The sequence below is a fragment of the Oncorhynchus mykiss genome, chromosome 22 (genome assembly GCF_013265735.2).
Source record: "Oncorhynchus mykiss isolate Arlee chromosome 22, USDA_OmykA_1.1, whole genome shotgun sequence".
NCBI classification, from domain to species: Eukaryota; Metazoa; Chordata; class Actinopteri; order Salmoniformes; family Salmonidae; genus Oncorhynchus; species Oncorhynchus mykiss.
Window position 1 is genome coordinate 7602501 of NC_048586.1, and position 14781 is coordinate 7617281.

General features: G+C 40.9%; 1 protein-coding gene across 5 annotated transcripts in view; it reads right to left on the minus strand.

Moving 5' to 3' along the window:
• Positions 1 to 5683: 5683 nt before the first annotated feature.
• Positions 5684 to 14781, minus strand: part of LOC110501300 (probable phospholipid-transporting ATPase IH) — a 60441-nt gene continuing 51343 nt past the window's right edge. For 2 of the 5 annotated variants that reach the window (XM_021578773.2, XM_021578770.2), the window contains 5 exons: positions 11257 to 11322; positions 10756 to 10859; positions 10491 to 10656; positions 7595 to 7841; positions 5684 to 6843 (listed from right to left, as the gene is read on the minus strand). In XM_021578773.2, the coding sequence (XP_021434448.2) occupies positions 6836 to 6843; positions 7595 to 7841; positions 10491 to 10656; positions 10756 to 10859; positions 11257 to 11322 (591 nt within the window). In that variant the 3' untranslated portion in view covers positions 5684 to 6835. Of the gene's footprint in view, positions 6844 to 7594; positions 7842 to 8455; positions 8566 to 10490; positions 10657 to 10755; positions 10860 to 11256; positions 11323 to 14781 lie in introns of those variants that run through there. The other 3 variants (XM_021578775.2, XM_021578774.2, XM_021578771.2) reach the window with 2 other exon arrangements.

Sequence of the window (14781 nt, forward strand, 5' to 3'; positions counted from 1 at the left end):
CGGCACAGCCAGAAGAGGACTGGCCAACCCTTAGAGCCTGGTTCCTCTCTAGGCTTCTTCCTAGGGAGTTGTTCCTGGCCACTGTGCTTCTACATCTGCACTGATTGCCGTTTGGGGTTTTAGTTTCTGTACAGCACTTTGTGACATCTGCTGATGTAAAAAGTGCTTTGTAAATAAATGTTATTTGATTTAGAATAGATAGATACACCACTAGAGTGAGAGTTATACAATTCCATTATTCTCATTTGGCTCCTAGCCTGCTGTTATTGTTATATTAAGGTAGAGGTATCCCCCCAAGGTTTCTGTTAGGAAAATGTGGCGCCGGAAACATTAGCTTCTTTTAAAAAATTGCTGTGGATTATTTCAGATCACAAGCTCATAGGCCGTAGACTACGCCTATTTGGGAAGCCAGCAATTTGGGCAGCGAGCTTGAAAATAGGCCTAGCTGATTATCGAGTTGCAGCTGTCAGTCAAAAGCATATAAAATGTGAGAAGATCGTGTCTTGAGTATAATTTAAAATGTTGAGACAAGGGGCGAAGATATTGGTGAGTCTCTCTCCAGAATCGCTCAGCTGTCTCCTGCCAATTCTTGAGCATTCATTGTTTCACTGTGTGAATTGTTCAATTCTCCATGACATATGTCACCAGTAGTAAAAGTACCGATAATCCTCATAATTGGTTTACATTAATTTCTGTTAATGATTGTATTACTTACAGTCATTTACCATTCTCATTCTCAGAGTGGAAACATTGTTTGCAGAGTTCACAACCTGCTATACTTGTGAGAAACAAGTTTTGGTTTGTTTCATAACCATCATTTATGAGATTTGTCAATATTTGCATTGTTGTTTATTTGGAGTGCTCCATGTGCGCAATGAGCATGTGTCTGGTTTCTCTGTCCTGATAATGTTGAGGGAGCACGCTCCTGAGCATGTGTCTGGTTTCTCTGTCCTGATAATGTTGAGGGAGCACGCTCCTGAGCATGTGTCTGGTTTCTCTGTCCTGATAATGTTGAGGGAGCGTGCGCCTGAGCATGTGTCTGGTTTCTCTGTCCTGATAATGTTTAGGGAGCGCGAGCCTGAGCATGTCTCTGGTTTCTCTGTCCTGATAATGTTGAGGGAGCGCGCGCCTGAGCATGTGTCTGGTTTCTCTGTCCTGATAATGTTGAGGGAGTATTGTTTCTGGTTTCTCTGTGCATAGAAGTACCTGGCCTGCTGTGCAGGAAATGTAGGAAAGTGTTTTTTTAACATCCATTGAAAATAATAATATATTAAGACTATAGTTCCTCACAGTAAACTTTTTGAAAAGTCTTTCCAACAGTCGCCGCCTCGATAATCACCAATCCTCGTGTGAAAGAGCAATGGAAGTTATAGGCCTACTGCTGCATTGGCCTATAGGCTATGAGTTCCATGTGCTCAATAATTTAGTCGCTAATGGATCACGGTGTATTAATATGTTCATATGACAGAGGCTGGTGGTCTCCCATAAGCTGACTTTTAGATCATTTTAATTCACATTTCACAACCATGTGAAAATGATTTTGAAAAACAACAAGGTTTTAAATGAAACTGTTCCATGAAAATACTTACATAAAAATCACAACTGGTACGCAGAACTGTAGAAATTGTAGGATAAATTGTAAGCTTCCCCAAACTTAATTTCCTCCACGTTTCCATGTTTGGATTTTGCCGACAGGCTACTTTGAAGCAACGTAAGACATGCCTCTGAATATGAAATAAAATATTCAGGTTTCAAACAATGAAGTATGTTTTCAAAATGCATACTGCCTCCAGCTCACATTGTAAAGTGGTGGGTGATGCGCTGATAGCATGTTGCCTGCACTTGAATGGTGAATGGGAGTCACGCTTCAATTATCAGTTGAGAAATAAAAATAGTAGCTCTTTCTTTTTTTCCCCAACATATGATTTAATTTAGAATTGTTGCGCAATGAATGGGTTTATAAAAGCACATGTTTTACTCCAGCAGCAACCAGCTGAGGAGCTGCAGGACAAATCCCCCTCAAAATAGGCTCTGTATGCTGTGCACATGTGATAGTTGTGTTGGATAAATTAGATACATGATGACTAACAAAAATACACAGGTCAATTTAATTCCACTATATTATACAAATTAACCTATAGACCAATAAGCATGATGGTCAAATGTATTTCCATCAACTGGTATTAACGTCAATGAATAAAAAGCATTATTTTGCAATGGGATTTTTTAAAATCCTGTTCATTTTGGCATGGAACAGCTTTATTAACTTATGGGCTTTTCTTTAAAAAAAAATTGGCAAAAGCCTGGCAATTGCCGGCTAATGGAAACCGTGACACACACGCGAACAGAATAACAGAGATCTTTCTCCCCAGAACATTTTGCAAAGCAACACCAGTCATTTCAACAAAAGGAGCAAAATGGAGAAACAGTAAAGAAAGTTAAAAACAAGAGAAACACAGTAAATAACATAGAAACAGAAAAGGCCGGTCAATTTGATATTGTTACACAGTACGATTTCACTGTGTAGAAGAGACGGACATTCAAATACAGAATTTCTCCTTTTGTTCAGTGAGAGTTTACCTTTTGGATTAAAGTATTTTCATATGAAGAGTAGAGTAGCATAAAGTAGGGTAGTGGGGTAGAATAGATTATCATAGTAAAGTAGAGTAGAGTAGATTAGTAGAGTAGATTAATAGAGTAGTTGAGTAGAATAGTGTATAGTAGTAGAGTAGAATAGAGTATAGTAGTAGAATAGAATAGAGCAGATTAGTAGAGCAGAATAGAGTAGATTAGTAGAGTAGAATAGAGTATAGTAGTAGAATAGAATAGAGCAGATTAGTAGAGCAGAATAGAGTAGATTAGTAGAGTAGAATAGAGTATAGTAGTAGAATAGAGTAGAGCAGATTAGTAGAATAGATTCGTAGAGTAGAGTAGATTCGTAGAGTAGAATAGAGTATAGTAGTAGAATAGAGTAGAGCAGATTAGTAGAGCAGAATAGAGTAGATTAGTAGAGTAGAATAGAGTATAGTAGTAGAATAGAGTAGAGCAGATTAGTAGAGTAGAATAGAGTAGATTAGTAGAGTAGAATAGAGTAGATTAGTAGAGTAGAATAGAGTATAGTAGTAGAATAGAGTAGAGCAGATTAGTAGAGCAGAATAGAGTAGATTAGTAGAGTAGAATAGAGTATAGTAGTAGAATAGAGTAGAGCAGATTAGTAGAGCAGAATAGAGTAGATTAGTAGAGTAGAATAGAGTATAGTAGTAGAATAGAATAGAGCAGATTAGTAGAGCAGAATAGAGTAGATTAGTAGAGTAGAATAGAGTATAGTAGTAGAATAGAGTAGAGCAGATTAGTAGAGTAGAATAGATTCGTAGAGTAGAGTAGATTCGTAGAGTAGAGTAGATTAGTAGAGTAGAATACAGTAGATTAGTAGAGTAGAATACAGTATAGTAGTAGAATAGAGTAGATTAGTAGAGTAGAATACAGTAGATTAGTAGAGTAGAATACAGTATAGTAGTAGAATAGAGTAGATTAGTAGAGTAGAATACAGTAGATTAGTAGAGTAGAATACAGTATAGTAGTAGAATAGAGTATAGTGGTAGAGTAGAAGAATAGAGTAGATTAGTATAGTAGTAGAGTAGAATAGAGTATAGTAGCAGAGTAGATGAATAGAGTAGATTAGTATAGTATAGTACTAGAGTAGAATAGAGTATACTATTAGAGTAGAAGAATAGAGTAGATTAGTATAGTATAGTACTAGAGTAGAATAGAGTATACTATTAGAGTAGAAGAATAGAGTATAGTAGTAGAGTAGAAGAATAGAGTAGATTAGTATAGTAGTAGAGTAGAATAGAGTATAGTAGTAGAGTAGAATAGAGTATAGTAGTAGAGTAGATTCGTAGAGTAGAGTAGATTAGTAGAGTAGAATACAGTAGATTAGTAGAGTAGAATACAGTATAGTAGTAGAATAGAGTAGATTAGTAGAGTAGAATACAGTAGATCAGTAGAGTAGAATACAGTATAGTAGTAGAATAGAGTAGATTAGTAGAGTAGAATACAGTAGATTAGTAGAGTAGAATACAGTATAGTACTAGAATAGAGTAGATTAGTAGAGTAGAATACAGTAGATTAGTAGAGTAGAATACAGTATAGTAGTAGAATACAGTAGATTAGTAGAGTAGAATACAGTATAGTAGTAGAGTAGAATACAGTAGATTAGTAGAGTAGAATACAGTAGATTAGTAGAGTAGAATACAGTATAGTAGTAGAATAGAGTAGATTAGTAGAGTAGAATACAGTATAGTAGTAGAGTAGAATACAGTAGATTAGTAGAGTAGAAGAAGAGTAGTAGAGTAGAAGAATAGAGTAGATTAGTATAGTAGTAGAGTAGAATAGAGTATAGTAGTAGAGTAGACGAATAGAGTAGATTAGTATAGTATAGTAGTAGAGTAGAATAGAGTATAGTAGTAGAGTAGAATAGAGTATAGTGGTAGAGTAGAATAATAGAGTAGATTAGTATAGTAGTAGAGTAGAATAGAGTATAGTAGTATAGTAGAAGAATAGAGTAGATTAGTATAGTATAGTACTAGAGTAGAATAGAGTATACTATTAGAGTAGAAGAATAGAGTATAGTAGTAGAGTAGAAGAATAGAGTAGATTAGTATAGTAGTAGAGTAGAATAGAGTATAGTAGTAGAGTAGAATAGAGTATAGTAGTAGAGTAGAAGAATAGAGTAGATTCGTATAGAGTATACTATTAGAGTAGAAGAATAGAGTAGATTCGTATAGAGTATACTATTAGAGTAGAAGAATAGAGTAGATTCGTATAGAGTATACTATTAGAGTAGAAGAATAGAGTAGATTCGTATAGAGTATAGTAGTAGAGTAGAATAGAGTATAGTAGTAGAGTAGAAGAATAGAGTAGATTCGTATAGAGTATAGTAGTAGAGTAGAATAGAGTATAGTAGCAGAGTAGAAGAATAGAGTAGTAGAATAGAGTATAGTAGTAGAGTAGAAGAATAGAGTAGTAGAATAGAGTATAGTAGTAGAATAGAATAGAGTATAGTAGTAGAGTAGAAGAATAGAGTAGATTCGTATAGAGTATACTATTAGAGTAGAAGAATAGAGTATAGTAGTAGAGTAGAAGAATAGAGTAGATTCGTATAGAGTATACTATTAGAGTAGTAGAATAGAGTATAGTAGTAGAGTAGAAGAATAGAGTAGATTCGTATAGAGTATACTATTAGAGTAGTAGAATAGAGTATAGTAGTAGAGTAGAAGAATAGAGTAGATTCGTATAGAGTATAGTAGTAGAGTAGAATAGAGTATAGTAGCAGAGTAGAAGAATAGAGTAGTAGAATAGAGTATAGTAGTAGAGTAGAAGAATAGAGTAGATTCGTATAGAGTATACTATTAGAGTAGAAGAATAGAGTATAGTAGTAGAGTAGAAGAATAGAGTAGATTCGTATAGAATATACTATTAGAGTAGTAGAATAGAGTATAGTAGTAGAGTAGAATAGAGTATAGTAGCAGAGTAGAAGAATAGAGTAGTAGAATAGAGTATAGTAGTAGAGTAGAATAGAGTATAGTAGTAGAGTAGAAGAATAGAGTAGATCCGTATAGAGTATACTATTAGAGTAGAAGAATAGAGTATAGTAGCAGAGTAGAAGAATAGAGTAGTAGAATAGTGTAGTATAGTAAAGTAGAGTAGAATAAAGTAGCAGAAGAGTAGAGTAATTGAGTAGTGTAGTAGAGTAGAATAGAGTAGTAAAGTAGTAGAATAGAATAGCACAGTAGTAGAGTAGTGGTGTGGACTGGGATCAGGACCAGACTGAAATAGAACTATGACAGGACCAATTGGAGGCAACTTGGAGGTCAAAGGCGTCCGCATGCTTCCCAGCCGAAACAGTTCGTGCACGTATTATAATGACATTTTCTGACATTTTTATCCTTTTGGACTTCGGGAAGAGTTTTTGCAGCTGTTCAGGGACACAAGCCGAAGTCGGTAGCCGAAGTCGGCGATTGGTCACCAGTAGGGATTCTTCAATAAAGTCTTTGTTGTCATTCAACGTGACAACTAATTTTCATGCACATTTTTTCATCGATAAACACTGCACCAAACATCTTAGTTAGATGTAAATTGCGCAACTTAAGATCTCATCGGCAAAAGCGTCAAAATTTCACGAGTTCTTAGATTAATTCTGACTATTTTGAGGAATTGTATGCTGGCTACGGCATCTCAAAATGGACATACATTTTGTATTGATTTTTCAAGTGACTTAAGGGAGTACGCAAGCGCACTCGTTACATTCTCGGCAAGGCGCCAGCCGAACTGAAGCATGTGGAAGCCTCAAATCGTATCCGCTTCCGAATGGCTGACAATGCACATGGTAAATGTTTCATGTTCGAGGAGTATGTGAGAATTAGTGAGCGTTTGTGTATGCATTGTTTATGAGTGGAACACAAATCCCTATTCTTTGTAGGTTTAGGTCACATTTTGGTCACATCGTTGTGTATGCTCACACATCAGCCTGTGTTTGTGTGTGTGTGCCTGTCCGTGTCACACAGAGGTCTCTGGCCCTGGTGGGTAGTAGGCAAAGCCAGCCCGAGTTTACGGAGCACGTAGAGGCTGAGGGTGCGGAGGTCTGCCCCACCCCCATCAGCCCAGTGGAACAATACAAGTTTGTGGGGGAAGAACTCAGACCTGTGGAGTGTTCGGGGCCCTGGAACCCCAAGGTGAAGGTGGGAGGTGTCAGTGCTCTTCCGTTTGGAGGAGGGGCCAGAAGGGCGAGAGGACACGGGGGTCAACTCTGCTACACTGCTCTGCAACAGCTTTTTCAATGTCCTGGAGAGAGGGAAGGAGGGAATAGAGAGAGGAAGTGGTAAGACCTACTGAAAATACCCTGGTCTGTTTCATGTTCAATTCACATTCAGGTGATCAGCATGCAATAAAAAAGAAAGATTAACATACATGCTGTACCATTTTCCAACACCAGAGGTCAAAAGTACACTCATGTGCCCTGGGGATTTTATTCAATCAAATGTATTCAATAATAATCATCAATGCCAATGTTTTCATTGATGTTAATACCAGTTGATGGTATTTAACCTTATCTCCATGTTTAAGATACCAAATGTATTTATTTGCACAAAATGCATGTGTGGCATTGCCTCTGAAACCTGTGTTGACACGGACAGCATGTGAGTGATCCAATAAAAATACCTTTACCTTTTATTATTATTATTATTATTTATGTCATCTTTATTTAACTAGGCATGTCAGTTAAGAACAAATTAGGCTACCTAAGAGCATCTCTCCGCAGGACAGAAGGAAAGCCAGAAAATGCCTCTGTATCCCAAGTGAGTTTACAATACAGTACCAGCCCAAGCCAGTCACCCTGATCTTCCAGGCTAACCACCCTAAAGCACTCGAAGAGAATCATCACACGTAAACCACCCAGAAGGCCCCATGCGTTTCATTCCATGGTTGTGATTTGTCCAAAACCAGCTAGCAGTGAAGAGCCTCTAGCAGGAAATGAAATGTTCCCAATCACAAAGCGTAAACCATCACCCACCAAGATGTACCCCATAGTTACCGTAACAGCCCTCACCATCTGAGGGGGCGTGGTCTAGGGGCTGGCTGAGAAGGTAGTTAGGGTTGTGTGACATCATGGAGTCATAAGTCCTGGCAGCTCGCACCCCTTCACCTCCTCTTTCCCCCTCACAGGTCCTAGCAGGGCAAAGCATGTCTCTCTCACTGCCTCCACCACCAGCAACAGGACTGGGGTCCGGGCCCGTGGCCGGGGATACACTCCCCTCATGCACGCCATCAGCCCTCACCCTCTGTGGGCAAACAGTAAGGGTGAGAAGGGGTCAGGAACCAGGAGGCGGTTCCGAATAGAAGACATGCGGTGAACCACTGCACTGTAACTAACATGATGATAGCCCTTCAACTTCCCAGTGTACTGCTAGCAATAATCTGTCTGTTGTCACGGAAGATTAGTCTAGCGTCGATGTGCCACACATACTAGCAAGTTAGCATTTGGATGGAATAACACATCAACGTACATTTTACACATGAATATACAATACATACTGTGCTACATTTGAATAGCATCCATAGAGGAACATGATGAGAATGACAGGCTGAGTATGGTACTGGGTGAGGTTGTAAAGCTAGCGAGATGCTAACAGAAAGCTAGTGATAGGTTAATAAGGTTATGAAATCAGTGATTAGAGCTTGTTATCAGCTTGATCAGCAGTAGCATATTTAGCAGTATGAATGTCAGTATTGTCTGGCACTTGAGTTCAATTGTTTGACATAGAAATGGAAGCCCTGGATGGGAACACTATTGTGATTGACGTTGGAAAGTTGGGAGCTAAATGTTGAAACTGATGTAACTCAATGACGGTGGAACACTGACGTGACATTGACGAAAGTGTTTAAAAAGAGTCACCTCCTCCTCCTCTTCTGCAGTCTCTCGGCCAATCAGAAACTCAATCTGCTGTCGGACTGAGTGAGCACGAAGATGGTGGATAGCTCCACGGTAAGGCACGAGCGATTGGACTGCCATTGCCATTGCCATTGCCCAGGGTGATGGGGTCAGAGGGCGGAGGGAGACAGAGGGAGGGGTGGGGTAAAAGAGAAAGATAGAGACGGACAGGAGAGATTGAAGGGGGGCGATTAGGAAGCAAGGAAGAGGCAGAGAGGGAAGAGAAAAGTAGAAAGGAATCAGTCAGATTTAGCTACAGATCTGAAAGCATTGGATAGGTATAAGCAATGTGATATTTGCTTCACCTTGCCTTCTGATAGGCTTGGTGGAATCATTTCTCACACCTATGCAATTGTGACAGGAAGTAGTAATAATAGGTGGTGAAAGGTGGAGGAATTTTAGCAATACAGTGTGGGTTAACAGAGGGTCAATCTACACTGAACAAAAATATAAACGCAACATGTAAAGTGTTGGTCCCATGTTTCATGACCTGAAATACACATTTTCCATACGCACAGAAACCTTATTTCTCTCAGATTTTATGCAAAAATGTGTTTACATCCCTATTAGTGAGCATTTCTCCTTTGTCAAGATAATCCAGCCACCTGGCAGGTGTGGCATATCAAGAAACTGATTAAGCTGCATGATCATTACATAGGTGCACCTTGTGCTGGGGACAATAAAAGGCCCTTTAAAATGTGCAGTTTTGTCAAACACCATAATGCCACAGACGTCTCAAGTTTTAAGGGAGCATGCAATTGGCATGCTGACTGCAGGAATGTCCACCAGAGCTGTTGCCAGAAAATTGCATGTTCATTTCTCTACCATAAGCTGCCTCTAACATGGTTTTAGAGAATTTGGCAGTACATCTAACCAGCCTCACAACCGCAGACTACGTGTAACCAAGCCAGACCAGGAGTTTCACATCTGGCTTCTTCAACTGTGGGATTGTCTGAGACCAGCCACCCGGACAGCTGATGAAACTGTGGGTTTGGACAACTGAATTTCTGCACAAACTGTCAGAAAGGGAAGCTCATCTGCGTGCTGGTCGTTCTCATCAGGGTCTTGACCTGACTGTAGTTCAGCATCCTAACCAACTTCAGTGGGCAAATGCTCAACTTCGATGGCCACTGGCATGCTGGAGAAGTCTTCACTGATTAATCCAAGGTACGGCGTCATGTGAGTGAGCGATTTTCTGATGTCAACGTTGTAAACAGAGTGCCCTATGGTGGCGGTGGGACTATGGTATAGACAAGCATAAGCTACGGACAATGAACATAATTGCATTTTATCAATGGCAATTTGAATGCACAGAGATACCGTGACGAGATCCTGAGGCCCATTGTTGTGGCATTCATCTGCCGCCATCACCTCATGTTTCAGCATGATGATGCACAGCCCCATGTCGTAAGGATCTGTACACAATTCCTGGAAGCTGGAAATGTCCCCGTTCTTCCATGGCCTGCATACTCACCAGCCATGTCACCCTGAAACATGTTTGGAATGCTCTGGATCGACGTGTATGACAGCGTGTTTTAGTTCCCACCAATATCCAACAACCTCGCATAGACATTGAAGAGAAGTGGGATAACAATCCACAGGCCACAATAAAAAGCCTGATCAACTCAATGCTAAGGAGATGTGTTGCGCTGCAGGAGCCAAATAGTGGTCACACCAGATAGGAAGTGGAACAGAAAATCAGTCTAACTTTATTTTAAGGTATCTGTGACCAACAGATGCATATCTGTATTCCCCAGTCATGTGAAATCCATAGATTAGGGCCTAATCAATTAATTTCAATTGAATGATTTCCTTATATGTAACTCAGTAAAATGAGTTGTCTGGCATATCAGAGGGAGCTATACCTGGATACCTTTTGGTGATTTTACAGGTAGGCCTACAGTACTTATCTACTGAACATATTCTTCCTGAAGACGAATAAACCCTTTAATTCACTTGTACACTCTTATTTATGTGGTCAAGTTGCGGTCCTTCCTACCTGTGCGCGTTCGGTGGCGGTGGGCCACAGGGTCCTGCAGAGGACCTTCTTGACCACATCAGGCAGCAGGCTGATCGCGATGAGAAGGATGATGCCGAGCCAGGCCGGACCGCTGGACAACATCTGCATGAACACATAGTACATTCTCTGGTAGTTCAGGAAGGGCCTAGAGGGAGAGATGACATCTAGTTATTTTATTTCTGTTTAAGTGATACTAATAATGTACAGCGTAAGAATCAGTTAGTTGTAAGAATGAGAGGCATACCAGATGATGCCTCCCCAGAGCAGAGAGAAGATGACATAGAAAAGCAGGGAGCCCCAGATGACAAAGTGGTTGATCCAGGTCCAGTGGTGTGTGTCCAAGGCAAGCTGCAACACACAGGATACACACACATTATCAATCGCCACGCATGCAGGGCACACAGGATACACACACATTATCAATCGCCACGCCTGCAGGGCACACAGGATACACACACATTATCAATCGCCACGCCTGCAGGGCACACAGGATACACACACATTATCAATCGCCACGCCTGCAGGGCACACAGGATACACACACATTATCAATCGCCACGCCTGCAGGGCACACAGGATACACACACATTATCAATCGCCACGCCTGCAGGGCACACAGCTCTAACGACCGATGAGCAAGTCTACTGGATCCATTTTCTCTCACACACAGGCTATTCACATGTGCAAAGGGATTATGGAATCCACTATTATCAGATTCACAAAACACTCACATACACTAACCCACCTTGAGCGTGACAGTAAACACCAGCACAGTGAAGACGAGAGTCCCGAAGGTCCAGTTTCCAAACATCTAGAGAACAGAGAGAGGAGGAACAGTCTGCTACAGTACATCATCACGCTGCATTTCATCCTTTATCTACATACAGAATCCCATTGAGATAAAATATCTGTTTTCCAGGGAGACATCAGTTGAAACCATTGACTTCTTTAAAACCATTATTCAACACAGAGCACCATCTATAATGACTGTATTAGAACCCTAAACCCTGTACTGTTTGACACTTAAACAAGCAATGTCAATTTCACCTGCATTTTAGTGCTGGGACTAGCAACGGACTTTCTGGGTAAGTCTTTAAGAGCTTTGCACACCTGGATTGTACAATATTTGCCCATTATTCTTTTCAAAATTCTTCCAGCTTTGTCAAAATGGTCATTAATCATTGCTAGACTGCCATTTTCTAGCCATATATTTTGAAGCAGATTCAAGAACAAACTGTATCTCGGTCACTCAGGAACATTCACAATCTTCTTGGTAAGTAACTGCAGTATATATTTTTCTTGCTGTCTCTGCCTGGCCGGCACCTCTCTCTCCACTGGGATTGTCTGCCTCTGACCCTGTTACGGGGGCTGAGTCACTGGGTTACTAGTGGTCTTCCATGCCGTCCCTAGGAGGGGTGCGTCACTTGAGCGGGTGGAGTCACAGACTCTGATCTTCCTGTCCAGTTTTGTGCCTTCTTGGTCTCGTGCGGTGGAGATCTTTGTGGGCTATACTCAGCCTTGTCTCAGGATAGTAAGTTGGTGGTCTGTTGATATCCCTCTAGTGGTGTGGGGGCTGTGCGTTGGCAAAGTGGCTGGGGTTATATCATGCCTGGTTGGCCCTGTCCGGGGGTATTGTTGGCCCTGTCCGGACAGGCCACAGTGTTCCCCGACCCACCGGTCTCAATCTCCAGCATCTATGCTGCCATAGTCTGTGCCGGGGGGCTAGGATCAGTCTGTTATATCTGGTGTAATTCTCCTGTTTTATCTGGTGTCCTTTGTGAATTTAAGTATGCTCCCTCTAATTCTCTCCCCCTCCCAGAGGACTTCCCAGAAGTTGGAGGTTTACATACACTTAGGTTGGAGTCATTAAAACTAGTTTTTCAACCACTCCACAAATTTCTTGTTAACAAACTATAGTTTTGGCAAGTAATTTTTGCAACAATTGTTCACAGACAGATTATTTCACTTATAATTCACTGTATCACAATTCCACTGGGTCAGAAGTTGACTGTGCCTGGAAAATTATGTCATGGGTTTAGAAGCTTCTGATAGGCTAATTGACATCATTTGAGTCAATTGGAGGTGTACCTGTGGATATATTATTATTATTTTTACCTTTATTTAACTAGGCAAGTCAGTTAAGAACAAATTCTTATTTTCAATGACGGCCTAGGAACAGTGGGTTAACTGTTCAGGGCCAGATAGATTTGTACCTTGTCAGCTCGGGGGTTTGAACTCAGTGCCTCTTTGCTTGACATCATGGGAATATCAAAAGAAATCAGCCAAGACCTCAGAAAAAAAGTTGTAGACCTCCACAAGTTGGGTTCATCCTTGGGAGCAATTTCCAAACACCTGAAGGTACCACGTTCATCCGTACAAACAATAGTACACAAGTATAAACACCATGGGACAACGCAGCCGTCATACCGTTCAGGAAGGAGAGGCGTTCTGTCTCCTAGAGATTAACATACTTTGGTGCGAAAAGTGCAAATCAATCCCAGAACAACAGCAATGGACCTTGTGAAGATGCTGGAGGAAACAGGTACAAAAGTGTCTATATCCACAGTAAAACGAGTCCTATATCGACATAACCTGAAAGTCCACTCAGCAAGGAAGAAGCCACTGCTCAAAAACCGCCATAAAAAAGCTAGACTACGGTTTGCAACTGCACATGGGGACAAAGATTGTACTTTTTGGAGAAATGTCCTCTGGTCTGATGAAACAAAAATAGAACTGTTTGGCCATAATGACCATTGTTATGTTTGGAGGAAAAAGGGGGAAGCTTGCAAGCCGAAGAACACCATCCCAACCGTGAAGCACGGGGGTGGCAGCATCCTGTTGTGGGGTGGCAGCATCATGTTGTGGGGGTGTTTTGCTGCAGGAGGGACTGGTGCACTTCACAAAATAGATGGCATAATGAGGCAGGAAAATTATGTGGATATATTGAAGCAACATCTCAAGAGGAAGTTAAACCTTGGTCGCAAATGGGTCTTCCAAATGTACAATGACCCCAAGCATGCTTCCAAAGTTGTGGAAAATGGCTTAAGGACAACAAAGTCAAGGTATTGGAGTGGCAATCACAAAGCCCTGACCTCAATCACATAGAAAATGTGTGGTCTTCTTGTGACTTCGTCCACATCTTGTTACGTTACAGCCTTTTCTAAAATGGATTAAATTGTTGTTTTCCCTTAAACTACACACAATACCCAATTATGAAAAAAAAACTGAAATATCACATTTACATAACTATTTCAGACCCTTTACTCAGTACTTTGTTGAAGCACCTTTGAAAACAGCGATTACAGAGTCAAGTCTTTTTGGGTATGATTCTACAAGCTTGGCACACCTGTATTTGGGGAGTTTCTCCCATTCTTCTCTGCAGATCCTCTCAAGCTCTGTCAGGTTGGATGGGGAGCATTGTTGCACAGCTATTTTCAGGTCTCTCCAGAGATGTTCGATTGGGTTCAAGTCCGGGCTCTGGCTGGGCCACTCAAGGACATTGAGACTTATCCTGAAGCCACTCCTGCGCTGTCTTGGCTGTGTGCTTACGGTTGTTATCCTGTTGGAAAGTTAACCTTCACCCCCCCAGTCTGATTGTCCTGAGTGCTCTGGAGCAGGTTCTCCTCAAAGATCTCTGTACTTTGCTCAGTTCATCTTTCGCTCGATCCTGACTAGTCTCCCAGTCCCCCAGTCCCTGTCACTGAAGAAAACACCCACAGCATGATGCTGCCACCACCATGCTTCACCGTAGGGATGGTGCCAGGTTTCCTCCAGATGTGACGCTTGGCATTCAGGCCAAATAATTCAATCTTGGTTTCATCAGACCAGAGAATCTTGTTTCTCATGGTCTGAGAGTCTTTAGGTGCCTTTTAGCAAACTCAAAGCGGGCTGTCATGTGCCTTTTATTGTGGAGTGGCTTACGTCTACCATGAAGGCCTGATTGGTGGAGTGCTGCAGAGATGGTTATCTAGAGTTCTATCAGCGTGATTGCTCAGTTTGGCTGGGCGGTCAGCTCTCGGAAGAGTCTTGGTGGTTCCAAACTTCTTCCATTTAAGAATGATGGAGGCCACTGTGTTCTTAGGGATCTTCAATGCTGCAGAAATGTTTTGGTACCCTTCCCCAGATCAATTTTGAGTCTCATAGCAAAGGGTCTGAATATTATCCGGTTTTTTTTTATACATTTGCAAAACCTGTTTTCGCTTTGTCGTTATGGGGTAATTGTGTGTAGATTGCTGATATTTTTATTTATTTAATCAATTTTAGAATAAGG